General features: G+C 39.5%; 1 protein-coding gene across 1 annotated transcript in view; it reads left to right on the top strand.

Annotated features, from left to right (window-relative positions):
• Positions 1–26840, top strand: part of TRAPPC12 (trafficking protein particle complex subunit 12) — a 73058-nt gene that overhangs the window by 43895 nt on the left and 2323 nt on the right. Inside the window, exons 8-11 of the mRNA XM_072407570.1 lie at positions 13634–13707; positions 19709–19807; positions 23988–24097; positions 25605–25692. Of these exons, the coding sequence (XP_072263671.1) occupies positions 13634–13707; positions 19709–19807; positions 23988–24097; positions 25605–25692 (371 nt within the window). The remainder of the gene's footprint in view (positions 1–13633; positions 13708–19708; positions 19808–23987; positions 24098–25604; positions 25693–26840) is intronic.

Raw genomic sequence — 26840 nt, 5'->3', positions numbered from 1 at the left:
AGCAGCTAATTGTCAGAGAAACCCCAGGTCCATTATACGGACTTTCATTTATGTTGGTATTAGACATTTGCACAATACTTGTCTGCCACCTAGTGTACATAGGTGGAGGGATTGCCAAAAGAGCCATATTTCAGTTTTTTGAGCTGCAAGTGTTTAAACATTACAGATGTGCTCCAGGTAAATATTGTAATTTTGCTTTTAAGTGACTTAAAGCGAGCATATAGTTCTTTAAAAACCAGGCAGGTTTTTATTGCAAAAAAGGACAGGCAATGTCTCTTCTGCAATAAATCATTCTTACTTGCCTGATCCTTCCGCCTTTTGTGAAAACGCTGAGCTGCACATGCTGCCAGCACTGAATGACCTGACCTGGCAAAACAAGATGGCTGAGGATCAGGACACACGAATGAAAAGAAAAAGATGGGGTTACCTGTGATGGAATTGGGACAGGTGAGAGTATAATAAAAAATTGTGATCAGGCAAGGTTATTTTATTGCAGAAGGGACATCACCTTTCCTTTTTGCAATAAAGGACCTGCCTGGGCTCAAATTGCTCAATTTTAACTTTAGTTTGGCTTTAGGAGGCACATCCAACTATCTGTGTGGCTTTAATTTTGCAACTCTGACATTTTATTTTTACAACTGTATTCTTCTGGTTACATTTAAATATTTCATACTTCTTGTGGCTCCAAATCAAGCATGTATAGTAAAGATAAGGACCAATGTGTCCTCCCGCCTTCCCAGTTCTAATACTGCCTACAGTAAGTGTGTGGTTTGGCTTTAGCGAGCATAAAAGGTAGGTTACACAGAACAGAATCAAGTGACAAAAAGTTGCTCTTTGATTTTGTAATTTTGTAAAGTCTGCCAAAGCTGTCTGTACTAAAGAAATCCCATATTAAAGGCAATTTGGATAGACTTTGTCTTTGTTGATATACATAAGCCTATCACTGATTGGGACAAGTTTTTGCTTGGAAATACATTTTTAACAAGTGTCCATTGAAGCAAAGGCAATCTGTCTATGCTCCCTAGTAAAAAAAATAAAAAATAAAAAAACTACATTTGCACATACAAGAATAAAACTGCGCAAAGCAGAGTCTAGCAGATGCTACCATTAGGTAGTCTATCTTTAGGAGCAAAGCTCATTGCCCTTATGTGTAGCATCCCTTGCACATTTATAAAAATTACAGGTTTATTTTAAAAGCCACATTCACCTAGTGGTGAAAAAAAAACTCCAGACATCCAGCTCTGCTCATCTTTCGGGCTGAATAATAACCAATGTCATCCAGCTCTGTAAGCACGGGTTGCCAGTGACATTCCGGCCTTACTCTGCTCCTGGACTGAGGCGCTTAGATGTAATTATTCCAAGGAAGGATGAGAAGTAAGGATTCATGATGTTCCAGCACCAGCCTGGGGTATACAGGAAATATAGGTATGTATATGTTAAAAATAAATAAATAGCTGGAAAGTAAGGGAGGACAAATCAAGAAAGCTGTGTTCAGCTTTAAAGATGTTATATATTAATGCTTAGAAATGGTGTCAGTTACCATTTAGGTGATTGTTTTACCTTTTAGGAAAGCTTGCGTTATTTAGCCATAACTGGATTGAAAAGCTTGCTTTCAACATTGATCTCTTGAAGTTTTGTTCCTAACAAAGACACACATGTCTTATATATTTTCAAGTTTCTATTCTTTGTTTGAAACTTAGTCATGGCCACTTTTATCATTAGCCCATTGGATGTCTCCCCTGTCAAATAGATTGCTTTAGATTTATATTTCTAGCAAGCTACTCAGACCATTTAAGTTATTTTAGCACAAGGACCTTAATGTTCCTTTTTTTGTGATTAACTTTTTCTTACGGTCTCTCTGAAAATCCCCCAAATCCCATCTGAGCTGTTAATGCATCTACTCTTAGGTAGTTTCGGAGATTACAAGAAGGTAAAAATTAACCATTTATAATACAGCTGAGCGCCCCTGTGCCAGAGCGTAATACAGGCGGACTGCTGGGACTGGAAAGGGCATGCAGAATGATAGATCTTAGAGCCAGCTACAATAACAGTCTCACCCGCTGAGAGTCACAAAATAGATTGGAAGTCATTTTGGAAGACTTGTGGATTCAGAAAATGAGTTCTGGGTCAGCCAAGTATGGAAGGTCAATAAATTCTCTAGGCAAGCATTCCCCTTGTAAACCAGAGGCTCAGCTCTGCTTCAAAATTGAAATCTACTGTGCATATATCTTCGATGTTTGGTCATAAATTATGAAACATCCTTCCATCCGAGGTCCGGTTTGGCTAGCCGTCACCTAAATCATTCTGCATAGTTCTTCCCTTAAGAACACAGTAAAGTTTAAATGCCTGGATGGGGTGGGGGTGACCGTTTCCAAACATCTCTGCTAGCTAATTGGGAAAATTGGCTGCCTCGTTTTAGGGAACATTGGCCGGTTGGAAAGCTGCCTAAAAGATATTTTAATTTACAGGTGATTTATGGAATGAAACATGAGCATTAGTGACTGGGCTGGGGTTTAAATCATACAGAGGCACCAAACCCCATCTGCATACAAATGTAAGAGCAGCAAAAAATAGCCTGAGCCAGAGCATAGCAGACGTTCCTAAGAAATTGTGTGGGTACTGTACAGACTTCAGCTTGCCTGGAATTCATTAAGCCGAACAAGATCCTGAACGAAATAAAAGTAGAACTTCTCCCATGGCAGCTGTCAGTAATGAGACAAATCAACATTGATAAGAGTCTTAAAGAGCAACTCTGGCAAACAAGCTGAAACTGGTGAACTGTGAATTTTGTACTACAAACTTTAATAGAAAAATATAGGTAATACCACTAGGCCTACCATTTTGGCTGCCTCTGGCGTCACTGCATGCATGCAGCAAGTAAAGTCAGAATACCCAATCTCTTTGGATTAGTTAAAAAGGTAGAAAATTAGTAGGATGACAAGACAACAGCCTTTTCAGCTAGCAATGGCAGTCTCCATCCAACAACTATGCCAGTGCAGTGCACCGAATACAGCTTCCTGGGATGGAGTGGCAACAATGCTGCACTCAATTTGAAGAAGCATTGTAGCCTGTTCCAACAGTGGGTTAAAAAACAAAATGGCAGAGGATGTTCTATCTGCATTGCCAGTGCTGATTCATCTCTGTAACTTGTCAGTCAACACCTGGCCACGCCTAGTCATGGTCACTGATTTTTGCATTAACTGAACAACACATACATGAACCTTCCCCTTGTGAGCTCCAGTGTCTGGGAGGGGGAGCATGTGAAACAAAAAAGAGGTATTGTCTCAGTCAGTAAAGTTTTGTATATTGGATAGTAGCTGGATTTAGTCCTTGTTTAAACTTTCATACACTTTAGAGTCTGAAAATCTATACATTAAACTGATTGTTCTTAAAGTAGAACTTCTGCTTTCCTACTAACTCCCCATTGTTTAAACAAAACAACCTAAAAAAAAAAGATACCCCAGTTCTAGCTTTTGATACTGTTGTAGATATGACTTACCTCAGTGCTTCCCCTGGGGCAATTCCATAAGATCTAAAATATTCGTAGTCTGTAAATTTGCAAATTACCAACCCATGGACATTACACAAGTATGGTATAAATAAAAAACGTGTATAGGGTTGTAACAAGGAGCAAATAAAATCACTGCAGGTTATCTGTATTTCTGAACCTATTGGTTGTCTTTGATTTTACAGTCCAGTAGCCCACCAACTTTTGTTTGAGCTCACTTTCCTCACTACTGACACAGACAGCACAGCATATACTTCTCTAGTCTACATTCTGGAGAATCCATAAAACATAAAGTTGTAGAACCTATGAACAAGCTCTTTCTTTACCTGAGATGAATGTTCATGACCGTTGTTGGTAAAAATCTATCATCTGGACAGCATTCCCCTGAGGTCGTTTACAGAAGAATAATTATTGCCATTTCTAAAAGACAGAATAACAACAATAGAACCCTCACAAACCCAGTGCTCAAAAGTCAGAGCTTGATGTGCATTGTAATGAGTGAAATAAGTATTTGATCCCTTCGCAAAAGATGACTTGGTACTTGATGGCAAACCCCTTGTTTGCAATCACAGAGGTCAGACGTTTCTTGTAGTCGGCCACCATGTTTGCACACATCTCAGGAGGGATTTTGTCCCACTCCTCTTTGCAGATCCTCTCCAAGTCAGTAAGTTTCGAGGCCCATGTTTGGCAACTCGAATCTTTAGCTCCCTCCACAGATTTTCTATGAGATTAAAGTCTGGAGCCAACACTTTCACCAAGTTCACCTCTGGATCATTCAGATGTTCATTGGCAAACAGCAGACAGGCCTGTACATCTGCTGTCTTGAGCAGGGGGACCTTGCGGACTCTGCAAGATTTCAGGCCTTCAAGGCACAGTGTGTTACCAATTGTTTTCTTGGTGACTATGGTCCCAGCTGTCCTGAGATGAATGACAAGTTCCCCCCGTGTAGTTCTAGGCTGCTTCGTCACCGTTCTCATGATCATTGCCACTCCACGAGGGGAGATCTCACATGGAGCCCCAGATCAAGGGAGATTGACAGTTATTTTGTGTTTCTTGTATTTGCGAATTATCAGGCCAACTGCAAATTATCTGGCCAAGCTGGTTGGCGATAGTCTTGTAGCCCAGTCCAGCCTTGTGTAGTTCCACAATCTTGTCCCTGACATCCTTGGACAGCTCTTTGGTCTTGGCCATGGTGGCTAGTTTGTAACTGATTGATTGCTTCTGTGGACAGGTGTCTTTTATACTTGGATTAGGAGCACTCCCTTACAGGCGGTGCTCCTAAATCTCAGCTTGTTATCTGCATACAGTGAACACACCTGGGAGCCTGAAATCTTGCTGGTTGATTGGGGATCAAATACTTATTTCCCTCACTGTAAAATATATATATATATATATATATATAATTTGTTTTTAGGTGATATTTGATGCAAGCCTTTAAAGAAAAAGGTGGTGTCTTATCAGCAGTGTTTGCCAGCTATGTTTAAAGCTGCAAGATGCATGACTGAGAGAAATGTCTGATATCTGAGGGATTGCTAGCGATACATGGGGCTTCAGACATGCTCCGCTATCCTTTCATGGCACAGTCTAGCACAAAGCTCATTAGGAGCCTTGGTGAGTGTCTTCTGGTGAGACAGGGACATGGTGAAGGAGGGGGCAGCTGAGGGCAAAGGCTCTCAGACACATCACAGCACAGTTGGCTGCCTCAGAGCTGATAGCTGTGAAACAGCTTTCCCGTCATATACATTTGGACATTTCCAGACCCTTCCACCCCCTCCCCCTCCATAGATTTAAAATCAATGCCTTTAGAACCCACTTTCCCCCCTGTCAGACACACACTTAGGAATGCAATTGATTTTACTGAAAAGCCGGTAATGATGTAATTTTTTTTTACTTTACGTTATGAAATAATACCTGCTTGGGTTTGTCTTTGTCATTTCAATTTCCACCCTTTCCATCACGCCTGTTCAGTATTGGCGCTCTTCTCTGAGGCACAGTGACGCCAATGATTTCTGACTTGTATTCAGGGCTCTGGGGGACACACATTAAGAAAAAAGGCAACATGTAAACATTGACTTCATAACAAAACCCACATGGATCCTCACAGGACCATTTCTAATGCAGAATGCTAGTGAATGTGTATAATATGGGTGGGTGGTTTCAGCTGGTCAGTAAAGACAAAATTTTTGTGTACATCACACAAGGCCTAAAAACCCTTCTGTCAGATCATTAGATCAGGCAATAAAAACATTTTTAGGGCCCATTCTCACCAATGGATGTATGTTGTGGTATATTTTGGGGTTTTTTATTTAATTTTTTTTTTTTTACATGTGCTTTTCTTTTAAACAATACATTGTTTTTCTTTTTATTAATGCACATTGTTGAGATTCATTGTAACACTTCTCCCTGCATTCAAGTTCAATATGTTCCTTTTTCAAAGAAGTTTAGTGAATTGGTGTGAACTCTGGGCAACAAAGCCGCTTACCTTGTCCGTATGTCAAGGCTGCTTTGAGCAATGCAGCCCAACACAAGAAGTGTGAATGGGTCCTTGGTAGGAAACAACCACTGCAACTAAACATTTTATCTTACATTTTCTTAATCAAAAAATCCTTGCGATTATATATATTTTTATTATTATTGTTACAAAACTTTGTAAATCTGGCTGCTGATGGCTGTGCACAGGGCATTATTGAAAGCTTATGATTTGCTTTGACCGAAAAGAACAATTCATTTATAAGCCCTCAATATTCAACACCTGGTTTTTATTGTTTTCTCATTTTAAAAGACCAAATGATAACAATTGAAGTGGAAATCAATTAAATATGCCTTTGTTTCCACTGCATTTTCAATAATTTGGCTGCTAAAAACTGGGAAACCACAATGTGAGTAGCAGATGGCAGTGGACCATTCAGCACCTCATGATTATTTTTTTTCAATGGAAAGCTTATCATAATGGCCAGTGGAACTAATCCAATGGCCACATTTGTGACCGTGTCCTACATAACCCTATTATATTCTCAATACAATTCAATCTCTTTATTTAGTTGCCAATTTGTGACCATGGGCACAATAGTTTGATAGTTTTGTTCTTAAGGAAGAAACATTTAAGCCAGATGGAATCAAAGGTGAATTTAGGCTTTTGCTACTAGGAAAACTTACTTCACAGCTGTAATGACCTTTAAAAAGACTGTTGTGAAAAGAAATGTATTCTGTGTTTAGTTTTTTTTTTTTTTGTTTTTTTTTAAACATGCAGTAGTGTAGTAAAATGACATCAAATCTTAGGATGCTCAGCCTGTTACGTTACATTTATTTCTAATTTCTTGCAAGTTTGTTTTAAGCAGTGGCTTATCAATCGCCAGCAGTAATTCTAGATCAGCCTCTCAACTCCTGCGCCTGGAACTCCTGCTTTCAGAATAGCTGTTCTAGATCACGCATTAGTGCCACCAACTTTTTTTAAGTTAACTCCTTGCAAACATACAATGCTTAGTAATATGTAGAATAATGACCTATTACACTGAATTTGACTTTCGATGCTTAGTTACAAAAGGCAAAATAATGCTCAGTAGGGCATGAGGTTTGCATACGTGGGTTCCAAGACATTCTTCCATGTATATTAGTTTTTTTTTTGTTTGTTTTTTTGTCGGGGTATAGAAAGCTTCCCTCTGCTATAGTATAGGTGCTACACTGCTAGCTATTGGAACAATAAACAGAATTTTTAATATTTAAACCAGAAATCCAGGAGCAGCAGATCTACAACCACATGTAATCTATGCAAATCTTTCATTTTGCCCTTTGTTGGACGTACAAAAGATCCTCTGATAAATGGTTGGGGACATTTAAAGTGCTGCCATAGATGTGCAATATAAATAAAAACTTCTTCCCCTCTTAAGGGTAGTGCTGTTAGTGCCATGTAATTATAGCTAAGGAGTATAAAGCATGTTTTTTTCTTTTATTTAGCATATTTTTGAATATTGTATAAAGGAGCAATTTGTATTAAAAGGTAATGTTAGAACTATTATGTAGTAGTATGGATGAAATCGCAGTTGAAGGGAAGGTACGGCTCGTGTCCAGTCGAGGCTGGAGGTGGGAGAGATTCATCCACACGCTGTACCTGATTGCATTGTAAAGTAGGTGGTTTTCCTGAGATCCATCTGAAACCTTTGCTCACAGTTCTGGCATATGAAAACAATGTAATGTAATTAAACAAGAACTGTTAAAAATATGAACTTTACCATTTTAGTATTTTCTCTCTTGTACTGTATTTGCCTTTTCAGTTTATTCTGATTTTACTGCACAGAGCTTCTCACATTAGGCATTAGAGCCTGGAGCATGTTCAATAGAGCCCATCTTCTTTCCTGAATGGAGGATGTATAGGAACCTCTATAGCCCTTTCTTTTCCGCCCCTTCCCTTTCATTCTTTAGATTTAATTTCTCTTAATTATGGAAACTAGTGTTGCATGTGGAAGGTATTACATCTTCCTGTTTTCAAGAACCTGTACGGCATCCTGCTCACTCCTTTCAGCGATCTCTCTGCATCTGAGAGACAATGTGCACATATTAGGTACAGGCTATGACAAAATATTGCACTCATCTTTGGTCAAAAACAAACGTGTCTATGGCTGCCTCTTGACATTGCTAACCAATCCATCGTGGTGAATCAATGAATGACCAATCAGGAACAGCCACTGTACTTTCCTCTAAAGTTGGACACAGTTCTACTCACTTGTCCTCACCTCTCCAACAGAACAGAACAACTCTGCACAGATGCTCCTCACTTAAAGCATACCTAAACTCTACATTTTTACTTTACATAGAAAGGTAGGCAACCCTTCTAAATAAAGTTAAAATGTTGATGTTTGCACGGTGCTCAAGACTTAATGGGAGCACAGAGCTTCCCGGGATACCTATGTCATGCATCCCGAGAGGCTCTCTCTACTCTTTCTAAGAGAGAAATTGGCTCTTTTTTTTTTTTTTTTTTTTTTTTTCATTCCCCCTTTACTGAGGTTCACTGACAGCCTGCGGACCCGGATTGATGAAGATCGTTACACAAGAAGGAAGATGAAGCCGACATACATAAAGAGGAGACTCTGTGCAGCTGTACATTGTACAGTTCTTGTACAGTGTACCCGTCCTCGTTTGAAAATTGTCTCAGGGCTGATATCAGACGAGAATCTTGCATGTGTACAGGGCTCGTCGTCCATCGTCCAAAAGACCGTCCTGGCGGATCCATAAACGATGGACAACAAGCGATCGTAGTGGAAGTGAAGGGGGGGAGAGCGCAGCGGGGTGCCGCTCCATCTTTCCCCCCCTCCATCTTTCCCCCCCTCCCCTCTCCATAGAGCAGAACGGAGGTGTATGTACAGCACTCGTTTATGCATCGTGCAGTCGTTAGTCTTTACGAGAGGTCACTAAACAGGTAAGTTGTTAAATAAGGAATACCTGTATGTACAGCTTTTGTTCTCCTGTCACTGGAAATGATCAGGAAAGATTGTTTCCAGTGAAACTGTGTGTACATAGCTTCAGTGAAGATTGTGTGTATCTAAAATTACCACAAAACCACTAAATGGTCCTAAGTCAAATAAATATGATTTTTCTGTGTATGGAGGTTTGCATTAACCTCCTAACTACCCTATTTAATGTTAATGCAGCTGGATTTGCAGGCTTAATAAATATCAGCTCTTTAGGTACAGCCATGTGAGACATAAGGCAGAGAATTTTCTGGGAGTGCAGTGGTTAAGCCGCTGCCTGGGTTTTAACAGCAAGGTAGACAAGCAGAAATAGAGGAACAGCAAAGTGACAGCACTGCCTGGGAACATTTGATAAGAGCCACACTTGCAATTACTTGTAGACACCTGCACCTGCAATGTGCGCGCTGCCCTGACTCTAGAAATAAGCTGGTGTCTAGACATAGCTGGTGGCTTTGTGACTTCTGACCGCCAAATGCATTGCTCACCACAAATCTCAGGCATAGGGCACAGCAGGGGTTATTCACGCCTAAAGGACACATGTGCAGTTACTATGGGTTACTAGATTTCTCTCAGCTTTGATCCAATGCACGTTAGACAGTGAAAGCACCTGTCTTTTATAAAGATTTATTGAATTTTTGCACATGATTAGTGTTTTATGACACCCATGTTAGAGAAAGTGCTTTGAAGTGTCACATCGCCCAAGAAATTGCTGATGTTTATACTGAAACAAAGGATTTATTCAAGTTTTGTTTATCTGCAATTAGAACTTTTGAGAAAAAAGTTGGTAAATCCTATGAATTTCCTGGATGAATGGCTCTAAAGTGTTATTTCTAATAAAATATAAAACTCCTCTTATTTACAAGCATATTTTATTAAACAATAAAGCTTATGGATAAAAAGGGATGTGAACCTCCAAAGCAGCGTTTCTCAACCTTTTTACTATGGCCGAATCCTTGAAATCACTTTCAGGATTTGGGGAACGTCTTCTATAATAACTATATACACAGCTCACAGTACATTAGTGTAGTGGGCAGTGGGAAGAATGCCTCTTGCATTGCTGGCCATTAGAAAGAATATCACCCTAACAGCCAAAAAGATCATTGGTGTCGGTGGTAGCTGACCTGAGAGGCAAAGCATTCTCATTGCTCAGGGAACCCTATCAACATCTCCTCTAAAGTAATGTTCTTTGAGGGGGTTAGTCAGCCATTTTAATTATGTTTTATTTTGGGTTTCAGCTGCCTGATGTATAGAAAATGCCATACATATATGCTGTATTCACTGTGCTGACCATGCATCTGCAAGGTTTCATACAGAGTTATGCATTGGGGATATCTAGGATTTACTTGTACTTCCTGGCAGCCAATGGGCTGTACATATTGAAGTTATTACCTGCCAGACAGAAGATGAGTAGTCCATTATAATATATAGTAGAAAGATGTTCTATTTACAGTATTGTTGTGTGGTTATTGTACAATTCCAGCACCTCCCAGGTGTAAATCTGTATATTAGGAAGGAGCATGACTGCACACACTTGATTACCCAGTGTGTGGCCTAGATTTTTCTAATAGATCGTCTTCCCTTGAAGCTGCTCAGCTATGCAGTACTGCAAATGCGCAGTTCTTCCTTTCAATGCAGCATTTCTCAACCAGGATTCTGTTGGACCCCTAGGGTTCCTTCAGGGGTGGTAGGGGTTCAATGAGCAATTTGGGCTTCTTAGGTTAGTTTTAAGGGGTTCCAATGATCTTTTTGGCTATCTGTAAGGGTGACATTCTTCTCACTGACCATCACACTAATGTACTGTGAGCTGTCAATATAGTAATTATAGAAGAGTTCCTTTAAAACTAAAGGTTAGTTTTTTTTTATGGGTTCCTCTATGTTAAAAAGCTCAAGAAACACTGATCTAATGGTTGTTATGAATGAAGAGCTTGGGTGAGCCTTGTGGTGACTGGCAGCACCAAAAGAGCAGTTTTGGTCCTAGATACGATATCAGCTGAGGGGTTCTTAGAGGGACCCATTAGGGGGTCCAAGTCTCGGTCCAAAAAGGTGAGTTGGGAAGATGACCCCTAATGTTAGCTTCAGGTATTTGGCTGCCTACTGAAGGGCAGTTTGCCAGTGGTGGTATACAGGGGGAGGAGAACCGCCCCCCCCCCCCCCCCGATACTACACACTGCTCCTGCATAATGCCCCTTCAATAGGATCCCTAACAGACCTCTATAAGAACCCCTCGGCTGATACCCTATCTGAGCTAATATCTACAGCATCTGTGTTATATCAATCTCCTCCCCAGGAAAAGCTGAATATTGAAATGTGTCGGAAACCAAGATTGCTTTTCCCCTATTGTTACATAGTTACACAGTAGTTTTAGGTTGAAAAAAGACATAAGTCCATCAAGTTCAACCACTAGGGAAATAAACATATCCTAGATATAAAACCCTATGGACATAGTTGGTCCAGAGGAAGGCAAAAAAACCCTGCTACAATTTGCTTCAATAGGGGAAAAAATTCCTTCCTGATTCCATGAGGGAATCGGATGTTCCCTGGATCAACAGTCACTGTTCTCTTTACTTTAAAGCCTTAATACCCAGTTATATGCTGTGCTTCTAGAAAAGCATCCAGCTTTTTTTAAAGCAATCTATAGAAGTTGCTGAAACTACTTCCTATATTATTTTGCTTGTGAAATATGAATTTTGCACTCTATTATCGTACTTTATCATGTGAATACTGTATCTAACACATAATATATATATATTTAATTTTGTATTTTGTTCACATTACCTTACGTAGGGTGGCATCAGACCATACTAACCCTGAGGCAAGGAACCCTTACCCTATTTATTTATGTGTAGTCTTCTGAAGCAGGTGCATTGTTTAAAAAGCAGCATGTCTCAATGCAAAAAAACAAGCAGGTATAAAGCTTCATGTTCATTCTGCTGAGAGTACCTGTTGGTAACATCAAATCAATCAAAATTATTGTGCTTCAGCTCTACCTTCATGTCTAATTAAATGTCTTCACTCCCCATGAATGGTGATCTATAACTAGTTCCCATTTTACATATGAGCATTTTGCAGAGCTTTGGTGATCTTTCTGTTAGGCAGTGTGCATTAGCATAGCAGTGCTCATGATAAATACCAATGGTAATGTGGTGAGTAATGGTTAGTAATGGGATATACATATAGGTTTGTCATCTATAGTTCATGCAAATCAATATCACTGCAAGAAAAATTGCAACTAAAAGAATGTAAAAATAAATTTATAGTTTCCTGTGCAGATAAAGTTAAAGATACTGTCTTAAAAATGAATTGACACATTTAAAGAGACAATGTAACTGTGTATATTCAGGACAGGGTTATAGTGTTCTTGTAATGTGTCCGCAAACCCCTTCACCCTCTCACATTCACCTTTTACTAACGTTAGTTGTCTGGCTATGTCTGCTTTTTTATACTGCTGACCTGGGACAAGCAATAAATTTGGTACTGTTCAGAGCACCTGCTCATTTCAATTCATTGACTTAAAATGTATTGAAATCAATTAAAAAAAAAAAAAAAAAAAAGTAGGACAGCCAGGCAACCCAACCAGAAATATCTAAATGATAAGTCATCAATGGCTTACTGCAGATTTCTGTTATCTTTAGCTTTGCTGAGCATTGTTGGCATGGCAGGGGTATAGGTGTGCTGAATCAGCAAAGAACAATACTAAATCAGAAAAAATAAAAATGTAGTACCGGTGTCTCCAGGTCATGTGCATTCCTTTCTGCACCATGGATACTAAGATTCATTAACGACTGCACCAGGATCATTATATTAAATTTGTCATTAACAAAAATTACATCCATTGCAATATGTATTGTTAGCTATAATAATGATACAGCTTAAAAAAAATCTGTTTTGCTCATAACCATACCGATATTTCTTGTTTTAAGAGCTTGCAGTCTAAGCAAGGGACCCAGCAGAGCTCAGGGAATGTGTACGCAGATCGATGGGCTGCATGATGCACTGTAATCTCATGCACCAGTTCACTGCTGGTCCCCTCAGCCCTGAGAAGATTAGTGAGCCTCTTTGATCTCGTAACATTGGCAGATGCTTAGCTCAATGTAGGCTGCCAGCTACAGAACAATAAGGGGATGTAGTTGAGCTCAGCGCTTTCTCCTGGGCTTCACGCTGCCAAAAGCTGACAACTATATGGCTCAGACGCCCCCATCTCTGTCTGCATTGGCATTACAATCATTCACAAATACCACCGGCACATCCTGTTTTTGCTCCTGCAATAATGATGAGCTTCTAATATCATCCGGTGCACACATCCTATGTGCATGCTAATGGTTTTATGGCACTGAATTTTTGTCATTGTAATTAGCATGTCGGCTAGGAAACTGGAAAGGTTGCTGGCTTTTCTGCATGGCTGCATCATTTATGCAGACTTCTAATCCGTGAACTATTTGAGCTTGTCCCTTGGTGAATTGAAAAAAATAAAATAAAAGTAACATTTTTTTTCCATTTTGTCTTGACTTGCAGCCTAGAGAGTATTAAAAATTCTAGCCTGAAACCCAGCAGTGTTAACAAGGGGGATCTTTTAAATCAGAATTCATAGGACCAGTGATTGATGGCTGGAAAGAACCTCTAATTTATTTGTGCACATTCACAAGCTGATCTTATTTTGCAGCCTCTGTTCAGCTGTGGAGGTCACGTCTGGGCCGGGTGATGTACTCCATGGCAAACTGTCTGCTAATGATGAAGGTACGTGGGCGGCAGCAAACTGCAGAGCTACCGTATATACAGAAGAAGTGCGCCAAGCCAGCTTTTAGAATGCCGTCTGGCGGCACACGCCAAGAACACGCACAAAGGAATCTCTTTCCATTGAATTTTCTTCTTGTGTTTTTTGCAGTTTGTAGGAGAATGATGAAATGTGTTGTATTGTTTGTTAGTTACATAATCTTACTGCAGTAATAACTAAAAGAAACCAATATAAGTTTTCAACCATTGCAAATGTCAGTTTTAAGAGATTGTGGCATCTTAAGCTAGCCATAGACTAGTGGTCGAAAGATCTGACTGTGGTACATATGAGCGTGGCAGAGCATGAATGTTTGATGTGCTGAGCAGGCACCCCTGGCTTTGACCTTATCTCAGACTGACAGTTGCAATCAGCAGAAAAAATCTATTCTGAATGATAAATTTGATCAGTCTACTAGGGAGTGTCTACCCATATAATGATTTTATGACTGTAAATAGCTGAGGTAGGTGACGATTTTCTCCTGTTTTATGCCACTTTAATATACTAAATCAAGCTTAAGTTTGAATTTAAAAATACATATTATTACAACTATGTATCTTTTGTAATACAAGCAATGTAAGTACCAAAATGTGATCTAGTATGGGCCTTGTAGTACTCATATGGCTCAGACTGGGAGAGGGTAAAATATCAGGAGCCGGGCTTGCTGATGGGAGAAAATAGCAGAGGGACTGAGACAGTTATTAGGTTTATTAGTACTAGTGCCTTTCATGTCACAGACTGGGGGGGGCAGGACCAATAAAGCAGAACTAAACCCACTATACTCACCTGTCCCCGTGTCTTCTCAGAGTTCTGACCTCTTCTCCTTTCTTTACTTCTGTATCTCAAACATTTGCCGCCCTATAAGGCCGGAGCTTAATGATGTAAGTTAAGATCAGGCGCATGGGAGTTTATTCAGTCCCGGCATGCGCAGGGGAAGCCAGTATTGCTGAGTATCCTAACAACCAAAGCTGAGCTGCGCATGCGTACAGTTTCCTAGTGCGATCAGGCAGATAAGACTGATTTTTGCAGAAGGTACATCGCCTGTCCTTTTCTGCAATAATGATCTGCCCGAAGATTTTTTTTTCCACTTTAAGGCCTCGTTTCCACTATGTGTGGTGTAGTGCAGATCACATAGGGCCTGATATATCAAAGCTGGACAAGATTGACAATCATTGGTGATCCCCGGTGATCCAGTAAACCTGGAAATATTATTTGGCAAATTATTTAAATCCTGGACTCAATGTATTCTATGTTGGCTGGATAACCCAATCTTGGAGAGCTTTGATTAATCAGGCCCATAGTGTGCGATACACAAGGACATCGGACGTTGCAGAGAGAACATTCTCAGTTATGTTTTGTGCTGCAGTGAGTTTTTACAACACACTACTGCGTGCACTTCCCCATTCAGTGTACAACTTTTGTTTTAGTGGGAACAAAGTTTAAGGGTTGCTTATTTGCAGTGGAGAATAATTAGGTCTTCTCCCCCCCAGGGAGGGCTATGCTTTTTGAAAGGACAGTGTACATCTAGGGCCTACTTGGACAAAAATCCTTTATAAAGATAAAATCACTCCTGAAAACGCCCAACTTTATAAAGTTTAGCCATTACATATCCGGGTAGGCTGAGTTTAATCGAGTAATGTCATGTGATGACATGTTATTTCACCATTTTAAGGACTTCATGCTGGTAATTTAATGCCGGGTAACTTACCATCAATGGCAGTTGTGGTCAACACACCCAGCATGCAGCTTACAGAACTACATCACTAAATACTGCAATGGTTTGATCTGAACAGGTGCCACACAACATATTTTTGTCCATCAAGTTTGCTACATTTAGAAATGCAACAAAATGAGCTATACTTTTGTTCCAGTGTAGAATACCATGCATTGTACATGTGCTGTATGAACCAGGTATTATACCAGGTAAAAACTTTCTGGACAGGATTTACCGGTACTTTTTTTTTTATTGACTTGGGGACACACAAGATGGACACAAGATGGAACCTTGGAGTATAGAGAAGACCCAGCCATCCATAAGGGCTTCACGTCCATAACTGTTACACATCAGAAGATTGTTTTGCTGCTGTAGCTTTTCAAAAGAAAAGCGAGGATAGAACTCCCCTCATCCCATGAAGTATTAATAATATTACATAGTATTTATATAGCACCAACATATTATGCAGTGCTTTACAATTTATTGATCTTTATTCCTATTTTTTATAAAGATAAGTTTGCTTTAAATCTGGGATCAAACCAATCTAATATTCAGTCCCTGCACAGCTCTTCTCATCCTCTACTTCTGGCTGCAGCCATTCTACCCAGCCCTGGATTCAATACCATTCAATTATGATCAAAACCATAATTGTGCCACCATTGTATTCTTAAAACCTAATTTCAGCCCATCGGCCTTTTGTGCTCAAAGCAACTAACAATCATATATCTGTTTATCTGTGCTATATATCGAGCACCAGTGTAATGATATGCATGTAGATAGGATGGTGCCTACCAGTAATGGTCATTAGGTAGAAAACCAAAAATATACCAGTTTCCAGGCTCAGTTTATCATACATATCCTCTAGGTGAAATTATTGTTTTGCTCAATTATATTTTTTCTTCTGTTTGTCATCTAACATAACAGAGGAGGCCTGCTATAGTTTGATAGTCAAGGTGTGTTTGTTTAAAAATGTTTGAGAACAGGTTTAGATCTGTGATGATGTTTTTGTGCTGATTTAGGCAAATAGATGATTACTTATGTCTTCTTCTGTACCATGTGATGCTATTTAGAGGTAATCTGTAGTATTTCATATCTGTGTATGTATCTCCCAATGTTCTTCAGTATCACCGAACAGAAATGTGCCCATTTAACGCATCAGTGTAGGAAGTGCTTGATTGCACCACATAAACTGATTGATTTCATGCAAGTAATCTATAATGATTTGCTTGTAGACTTTCCATTATGCCTTGACCAGTGCACATTTAATATCATCCCACTATGTGCACTGACATACAGTATATGTATCTTGATGGGTAGTGGAGTAATAAATATAAGTACTGTTTATGCTTCTTTATGCAGGTTCCCTTCAATTTCTGTCTGGTGAAACAATTGTGAGCTGGACAGGTAGTAATAGGGGCTTTAACAGAGCCCCAGATAGATGTTAAACCCACCCTACACAATCCTAACCCCCCGAAGTTTTGGCATGACATACACCCAACCTTAGTTTCTCCTCTAGTGGAACAAAAATACCGGAGAAAATAGGAAGAAAACTTGACAGTAGTTTGGACTCTTCTGTACTCTGTCCAAAGTATATGTAAAAAAACATTTTAAATCTACTTTAGCTCTTCCCCACTCTATTTGCATGTTATCACTGCAATTCTACAAGGTTGAGGTTAACCAGGTATGTTAGGAACACAGATAATATAATGGAATAGAAATGGAAAAGCAATGCAATTTTTTTCTTCTGGAGCTATGGCTTTGATGCTTAAAGAACATTGTTTCTGCTTAGGAGAGATGGTACCAGGGCCAGCCTAGAGGGTAGGTAGAAATGGCACCTACTTTGGGTGCTTTAGAGTAAGAGGAGACACATAGACATGTTGCTAAATGGTTCACAGCACATGGCTAATGGGTGCACTTTTTGTCTTGGTTGTTGAAGGACTATGTCTCAGCACAGAGTGGTCATTGGCAAAACAAAGAGAAATATCCATGTGCCTGTTTTATTATTCCTGTGCCCAGCACACACCAAATTTTCTCCAATTCCTCAAGGGCTTCTCATTTTGCACTTACTGATGATGTACTTCATTTTGCAGTACATAGAGGCCGTATACAAGGGGTGCACACAAAGATCAACCTATTTTTTTTTTTTCTATTCCATAGGCAGGGGTCTTTTTTTTTTCCTTTTATAGTACTTATTAGTTTACAAAATACAAAACATGAGGTTTGTGCCACTTGTGAATGTGTCCATTCAATTTACTTTTTTACTTTTTTTTACTCATCTTTTCTTTGCTGACCACTATCCCTACCAAAAAACATTAAAATATAAATATGTATAATACGGGTCTGAGCTAACAGTGTCCAGTTATCTTTTTGCCTTTTGACCATAATGCCAGATGTTGGTTGTTTGTGTCCTGATTCACGGCTTACACACCTTTCTATGCTCTAGTGTATCACTTGACTCATAGACCTAAAAATTAGCTGATGATTTTTGCAGGAGTCAAAGTATTTTTAAATTGTTTGTGTCAATTTATAATATATATTAGGCCTTTAAAAAACCATGGGAGGTCCCTTACGAGATTAACATTTATCTAGTACAAAATTCCTGACTTCTCTAGACCTCATCGTGAGTGACCAGCCATTGCGCCAGACACCCCATCACCTGAATGTTTGTGCCTTTATTATATGATGGGTTCTGTAAGCCCTCTAAAAAGTGTGCCATATACTTTTGTCTCCCTCAGTCCTTAGAACTAACTTTCCCTCTTCAGACATGGCCATCCATCCTGTAAAGGGTTTAGCAATAAGAATTAATTATACTTTTCTACCTAAGAGGCCAGCAAAAACTTCTCCCCAGTGATCAACAAAAGTGCTTATGTTTCAGTGTGAGCTCATACCTGTTCCCAGGGTCTTTCAGATCCAGTAGTGTCTATGAAAGTATTACCTGTATATTTGTCTTATTTTTGGATGCCTGACATAGCAAGACTTCAGGCACATACTAAATTCAGATAAGGCAAAGATCCTTTTTTTTTCTCCTTTCTAATTCACCATTTTGCTGCACTTCCTCTCATCTGAAAGATGTAAAGATGTTTCATTTGAGCTCTGTATTTCCCAGGTGATGGCTCCATTATCTGTGTGCAATCTATGTATCCGGAGGAAGTTTGGGAGGTATTTAATTTGTAGGAGATAAAATGTGCCGCTTGCTCCTCTGCTCTTACAATAATTACAAAATGTACCGTATCTCAGAGGGTGCTAATCTCCTTGTATAATAGATCAACATCAGATGTGAGAAACTCAAATGAGAGGATTTATTGAAGATGAGAAATGGGCTGCTTTCTCCTTATCTGAATAACATAAATTGTGTATTATATGTAGAAGTAGGACTTAAAGGGACACTGTCACTTTACCCTTCATCTCTATTTATCAGTAAATATATTGTGATATTTTTTATGCATTTATCTTAGTATTGGATACAGTAGGGAAGGTGTAGACCTTTTGTCAGGTTTATTGCTTACATGTGAAACTATTAAGATGGGACATCACCTTACACACATACTTTCCTACAAGCAGACCAACTAGATCCACTGTGGATCACATTTGGTAATATCGTTCATAGAGTCCATTCCTTTTCTTTTCAGGATTTAAGACTTGATGAAGGGGTAGTACTCTGTCTGACACAATCTCTTAGCTTGAAGTTGGTCCAGTAAGATGCATGCATTTTACTTGAATTTCAAATAGAAATTCCATTTTTTATGCTTGGAGCAGAAAGTGTAAGAAATCACTGGGAAACAATAGCAGGACAAGACCAAAAGACAAAAAGTCAAAGTGCTCCCCCACTATGATCTGTGCACTACTTTAGCAGCATGGGTTTCAAGTCCTGACCTTTTTGCAAAGAGTGCCTAATGCACGTCCACCCGCTATCTATTGTTAACATCCCTGGGTGCTTGGAGGAGTAATTGGGGCATATAGTGTCAAACCATCTACATGCTGCTCTTGGTGTGCCAGTTTGTGTTTGATTTGTTCATTATAGTTTACTGCCAAACACACAAACTACTTTGTTTACAGTTGTGGTAATCGGAAATCGATGGTCAAGCCACCCTTTTGTGTCGATTCTTTTTTTTTTTTCCTTTGCATACATGGCACGTTGCCTTAGGAGTAGATGTGGTATTTCATTAGGAGAATGCTCTGGCTACGTCCAGTTCTAGTTGTCTGAAAGTAAAATAAATAAAAATATTAAATTGTCTCTATCCTCCTCTTTGCAGGATTACGTTCTGGCAGTGGAAGCCTATCATGCCGTTATAAAGTATTACCCCCAGCAGGAGCCACAGTTGCTGAGCAGTATCGGAAGGATTTTTCTTCAGGTAATTGCAGAACTCACAACCAGTACATTTTCTCCCATTTAGTTATGTGGTCATTAAATAATGTGAAATATTGCCGTAGAAGAGCCACAGGGGAGCTCATTTGTTCTGGTGTTCATCCTGTAAATCGGACATTACAATTATTAGCTAATGATTAGTAGGCCGAGGAGCCTTTCTGAAAATGATGCGCTGATGCCAGAATCTTTACAGGTACAGAGCAAAAGCTGGTGAGTTCTCCCACCGGACGGAGGAGGGGTAGGTTCTGTGCTGTGTTACAGAAAGATGTAAGCTCCAGGCTTATGAAACTCCTCTGTAATCCCCTTGTCAGAGTTACTCCAGTCTCTTACACAGCCTGGCATATCAGTCTTGACAGGTGTCCACAATCTCTTGTATTACTGTGTCAATGCTATAGGCCTGCAGCTGACTGTGACCTTCCTGGCTTCAGCGGGCCATACAAGGCCACAATCTACATTCCTGTCTTATGTGAAGCATTCCCAGAGGATTCTGCCAGTGCCATGTGCACAGTCTGGCCTGGAATATACAATGTGGAGACATTTTTCAACCGACTACTTCGCCGTATTTTGAAAGGCTGATAAATTTGGGATTGTGATCGGTCACAGCTAATCTCATGCACATCTTTTCTAGACTTGCTGAATGAAAAAGTAATCAAGCCCAATGAAACCTTTCTAATTTGTTACTGAAATTAAGCCAGGTTAAATATACAGTAATAGATAAACTCATACACCTCACTTTTTTTTTCTTGCTGCAGCAAGAATTTAAAAACTCTTAATTTGATTTACACTTACAACAATTAGGATTCCATTTTTTATGGCAGAGTAGGTCCCGAGCTCTCACATACAATCTTCCTCACATGAACATCCATTGGTGTGCATTGCATTAGGAAGCCCATATATTCAAATGGCTTGCCCAACGCAGCACACAGAGTTGCAAATTGTGCATGCTGCAGATAGCATTGATAAGGTGCATTTGAGGGGACATTAGGAATGAATGGCAACTTGGCACACAAGCACATAGAAACAAGCGTATCTGCACCATGGTCTTGTGGAAACAGGTCCTGAGTATGCGTGTTGTCAGCTATCTGGCTTCAGTCACCATGTAGATGCGTTTTAAGCATTTTTAGAAACTATTGAAGCTTGGAAGCTAAATCTTGCATGCACTCAAATGCTAAATGCCTAGCTGCCTCTGACTTTTTGAGTCACCAATAATGAGACCCAATATACAAGTAGTGCTTGAACTTCTCTCTATGCCTGTTGTGGTTCAATTACTGAATGAAATTTAAAGCCCCAGAATGACAGTCAGGGAGCTAGCAATAGATGCCCTTTAAGTGACGTACGAAGTCAGCAGATCCCATTTCCTGAATGATAATATGCAAACCTGAAGTATTAAAAAGCATGATGTAAGATATTAGCAAAATGTATGCAGGTAGAAATGGGAAAGCTTGCTACACAGTGAATTGTATCATATGTTTAGTTTTTTTCCGGTGTCTCATATTATTCCATGTTTTGTTAGGTATGGAATATATACACTTTTAGGGTGCTTGCAAAGTTTAAAAATGCCCATTGTTTCACATGATATCACAGATGCCCTTTGCCAATACTGTGTACAATGTTGCACTTTGTTTTTATCCCCCTCCCCTACCATAGATGTCAGGTTCTCTTTAATCTGCCAGTCATTTTAAACAGATGAAGACACAATATGCAATCTGTTCTTGTGGCCTGGTTCAGCCAGATAAGATTGTGAGATGTGTGTGCTGACAAGCCCTGCCATGTAATAGATACATTGTTCATTGTAGCAGGGAACTCTGTCACATTCTGTGCTATCAGTCCAAGCATAATCAGCTGGATAGATCTCTGCAAGGTTTTGTTTTTAAACCTACAAATACAATCTGCTTAAATTTTTTATATCCCTTGAATGTGAATGGTGAATATCTTTTTACTAATCTGATGATGAGTTGCTTTTTATCTGATGGTGTTTAAAGTTGAATGCTGGCAAAATAAAGGGGCAGGGGAAACAATTCATGCAGGTATGCCGTAAAAAAATAATTAAATACATTTTTAAAAGCAACAAGTTAAGTATGTAAATTGTACTTGATAGCAGCATCTTGTCATCCCTGTACAGCAATGCTCAGACTGGAAAAAGGAGGGGCAGCCAATCAGGTGCTGTGGTGCTTAAGGTAACATACTGATGGAAGGAGAGTGTCAGTCACCTTTACTATCCACTGACAGCCTAGCGAGAGGAAGGACTCCTGTGTGTTGCTTAAAACAGAACTAAATTGCTTGTCGACTTATATTGCCTTTTTAACTACAATATAAAAAATGTCAAGTCACCAGGGAGGTGGAATTGCTCTCATGTGCATGTTCTTGGAGTACAGGAGTTTTTACCCCGGGTATAATATAGCAGTACATAAGATAAAGCTTTTACCATGGTCACTGTCTGTAAGGTTCATCCATGTTGGTAAGATTATGCAGACACAATCCAAAATGACTCCAAATGTGAGTCTCTTACTAAGTCTGCGTACACGCAGTGAAAGATGAACAAACGAGCGCTTTACACACAGCACCTTTCTGTTCTATGCAGTGGGTGGAGAGCGAGCAAGCAGCTCCGGCTGTGCCCTTCCCTGTTGATCGGTATTGTGGTCGTTCACCATTGATCATTCATCAGGACAGATCCATAAACAAAGTCAGTTGACCGCAGTACACATGTCAGATTCTCTCCAAAGACTTGCCCAATCTTCCATATCGGGCGATAATCATTTGACGTGTACAAAGCCTTAGACCAGGTCTCTGAAGGCGTAAGTTCTCATTGTTGGATGTTTATTTCCTGTGCTTCATCCCATATGTAAATTATATGTTATTTTTTAAATCACCCTGCATAGTGTCAAAGGTAAAAGCAGCTTTTGCTGTAATACTTCTTCTCAATCTCCATCTTCTAGATGTATTCCCAGCACCATAAAACCAGAAAAACACTGTTATTGTACGATGTCATGGATCTACCCTCCTGGGATGGCTTCACCATGATGCCCTACACCAGTTTCAGGGGCTCTGGTGGTGAAATCTCTGCACCTAAAGAGACCTTTTTTCAGGCCTGGCTGCCTGTGATTACATGGGGTTCTTATGAAGATGTTGGGAGTTCATTTTATATTGTAGCTGGAGTAAAATAAAAAATATACAAGAACTTCCCAAATGCCAAGGTGGGCGAAACAGAGACACAGTATGACATCTGGAGCCCCTGGGAAAGATAACAAGCAAGACAATGAGTGGGTCCTACAGGCTCCACTATTACTTTTGGGGCAACTAGTGTGAAATTGTAAAAACTTCTGAAATCCATTTTGATAGAGGATCACGTTAGAAAGTATCAGTTGTACTTGTAACTTGTATCAGTCTGTACAACAAATTGTCACTTTGTCTGGAGATAATTAGCGGCACCATTATTTGGCACATCTCTATGTTCCCTCCTTTCTATTGGCTGGATTTCATGACTTTCAGGAGAGTGGTGGAGGTGGAAGAAGTTATTGCACTGCTTATTACCTTATTAATCCAGGATGTTCTGCAAGAACCACCCCTGCTGTTTTCCAATTCTGAATAAGATGATCGAAGCTGAAAGCCGCTTTCAAGCTTCCTTATGTAATTGGCCTTGCCAGCAAATGAAGACACCCCAGATTACATTAACTCTTTTATTCCCCATATCTGGATTCATTATGGAAACCCATGCCAGGTTAAAATGTTTTCCTGTCTTTGATAACTTCATGAAATAATCAAGGTCATAATGCATATCTTTATGAAAAAACCAATGCATTTAATGCAGTCATAATGCATATGACTGATCTCAGTCTTCTAAATATTACACTGATTCAAAGAGCTAAAATGACTTACTGTGACACATAGCATCAGATTAGTGGATATATTTGATAAATGTTCACAATATTTTCACTTGGGACTTTGTAGGTAAATCCCACCAGTTAAAAATAGATTATTTCAGAAGAAACTATAGCAATTAAGGTGTTGTACCCCCAAATATGTGGGATATATCAGCTAAACTTTAGATCCTCATCACTTCCAGGTCTCGGTGTAGGTCTGCCTTCATAACTTTTTCTTGTATTATATTGACTGAAAATGTTGTTGTTCATTTTTATTGATGAATACATTTGTTTTCTATTCTTTAGATTGGAGACATAAAAACTGCTGAGAAGTATTTTCAGGATGCTGAAAAAGTAATACAGAATCTAGTTAATAAAGATGAGCCGCAGAACAAAATTATAGTATTCATGAACCAGTAAGCATTGATATTTTTTACATTTTGTGTCATTTCTTGTGTGCTGTATCCTGTTAGTAGTGCAAAGCAAACATTTCACTACATTCTAATGTATTCCACCTTATGGCTCTGTATACGTCCAGAGTCCATATATATTAATAATGGGGATAAATTGTTGGTTGTATATGTAGAAGTGTTAGCAGTTCCTTTAACCTGGCTGCTTTGTAGAAGTTCCATTTGCCTGGGTATGCGTTATGTAAGGTATATCTGTTCAGGGCCATCCATGAAAGATTTGCTATTGACTAGTAAGAGTACTCGATCTGTATAGGCAGATGAAGTGCGAGTGGATTTTTCAGGGTACAGGGAAACCTTGAAACAAAGACAATTGCACAGGGTCACACAGAGGAGTGCTTTCTGGTAAAGCAGAGCTTGCATGAAAAGGCAAAGTTTTATCTGGAAGTACTCTGCCATCTGAATAAAAACATTTAGGTCCCTTTCAGACTTCCAGCTGTCTCTCATCAATACGGTGCAGTTTAACCCCATGGTTGTTTATCAGCTGCAGTTCAACCACAGACAACCTTTGTGTCATTCTGTTCAGGGTGGTTGCGATTTGCTGCGGTTCAAAGTTATTGGACAAAGATGTATTCTGAGCCATCACAGCAGCACAACTGCTTTCAACCACTTTCCAACCACTGTCAGCTGAAGTTGAGTGCAATTGTATTCAAGGTGATGGAAGCAGTTGGCTACTCAATCCACCGCAGCTGCCTGCACAAAGTGGTTCCCAGCCACCCCCATTCAGTTCAATTGGAGAGGCTGGTAGTAGGGTTGAGCCTGTGGAAGGCTGCTGCAATAAACTCACCAGTCTGAAATTAGCCTAATGAAAGCTGCATGTAAAGTAAAGAGGAAATATATACAGGTAGTCCCCAGGTTACATACAATATAAGGACTGTAGGTTTGTTCTTAAGTTGAATTTGTATGTAAGTCAGAACAGGTACATTATTTTAATAAATGCAATTAGGACAGATGTTTGTCCCAACATATTAATAGACAGTGTGGTGTCAGTTACTGTATAAAATCTTCACTGTGAGTTAATCACAAACAAAGCAAAAAAAGCCTAGTCATTCATTAACTTCTGGAGCAAGCTATGCTTTGATATGTAAAAAGAACCAGCTGCAGAGTTTGTTTTGGTCAATTAAGAGTTACAAGAGGCTGCAGGTCAGCTCAGCTCTTAGGATCACCCACAACCTCAGCTGTGTTTAGCAAAAGATTTCTTCTGAAAGTCATGCAAACCGCCCCCTCCAAGCCACCATCCTGGACATGGGGGTGCAGGGAAGCCCCCTTCATATCTAGGAGTCGTCCATATGTCGGATGTCCTTAACCCAGGGACTACCTGTATGTATGTAAATATATATGTGTGTGTATATACATATTTTATTTTACACCAAATTTTTTGATGGGCTTACTTAGGTGAGCTCAAAATGGACATCCACAAAACATGTTTATCTACATATAACATTTCATCTTTCAGGGCTTTCTTACATCTTGGCCAGAATAACTTTGCAGAAGCTCACAAGTTCTTCTCAGAAGTGCTGAAGGTGGACCCTACAAACACAGTGGTACGTTTTTAGGTGATTGATGCAGAATGACCTTAAAATGGTGAAATCTGGGTAGAACAGGCTGTGTACATCCTTGTAGTAAGATATTAGACTGTCTGATCTGTCCAAGTAAGCATGTCTTTTAGCAAATGCTGTGTCCATCCACGAGGACAATCCATTTTCTATGAATTGACCATTTGGTGCAGGCAGCATACCCAGGGATCTTCCTTCTTAGCTGATAACGTTTGGTAGGGATCAAGGGTTTTAAGAAAAGTTTAGATATATTCAGTAGCGTGTATAAAAGTGCCAAAACCATTTCTCCTTTAAAGTAAATACTGCACTAGGGAAATAAAAATAAATGTGAGCTCAATTAATGGAGGAATGAGCCGGCCACCAAGTGAACCTGTTTCTTATCCTAACCCAAAGAAAGTGTAGGTTCAATTTTAAGGGGTGCAAGGATAATAATTAGGAGTAAGGTGTAACATACGGCAACCAGATTTCTCAGTGAAAAAGGCTTTTAATGTCTGTGTTAGTAAATGAACTAAAGTGCATACATAAAGTTTGGAAGCAGCTGTTTTCCTGCAATGTCCTTCTGTTGATGCTCAATTACAAGTCCCAGCATGCTCCAGCTTTGGCCTCCTTGCCTAAAATTATCATTATCAGGTAAGAGAAGTTTCCTTTCATTTACATATGACATGATCATTCAGGGTGACAGAATGTTCTTCTAGACTAGCGGGCTCTTGCAATAAAACACTGACTTGTAAGAAGACGTGAATAAAACATAGAGTGGAGAATGGAGAAGCCATTGAAATGCATTTTCCAGTTCTACACGAAGTGCAGATAGGAGTGTCTGTGGTGTATAATTTATCAAACTTACATCTGATTAGCATCCTGCTGTAGCTCAGTTCTGTTCGACTCTGTTCCTGCAAAAAGAGCCTTCTACTCAGGGTTATATGTAGATGGAGTGCTTCTACTTTAATTACACTGACATATACAGAAGTAGGACATACTTTTAAGCATAGTGCTATTTCTCAAGCCTCATTTTTTTTCCTTTTTAATAGCACGTCACCTTTGGATAGAACATTTTTTTTAAAATGTCACCAAATTCCACAGAGAAATTTTGGATCTGTCTATTCTCCTATTATTCTCAGAAGTCAGTGCTGTATTGG

Source organism: Pyxicephalus adspersus, chromosome 4 (assembly GCF_032062135.1).
Source record: "Pyxicephalus adspersus chromosome 4, UCB_Pads_2.0, whole genome shotgun sequence".
Taxonomy (NCBI): Eukaryota; Metazoa; Chordata; class Amphibia; order Anura; family Pyxicephalidae; genus Pyxicephalus; species Pyxicephalus adspersus.
Note: the sequence above shows the minus strand (reverse complement) of the source record. Positions and strands in the feature narration are given on the sequence as shown.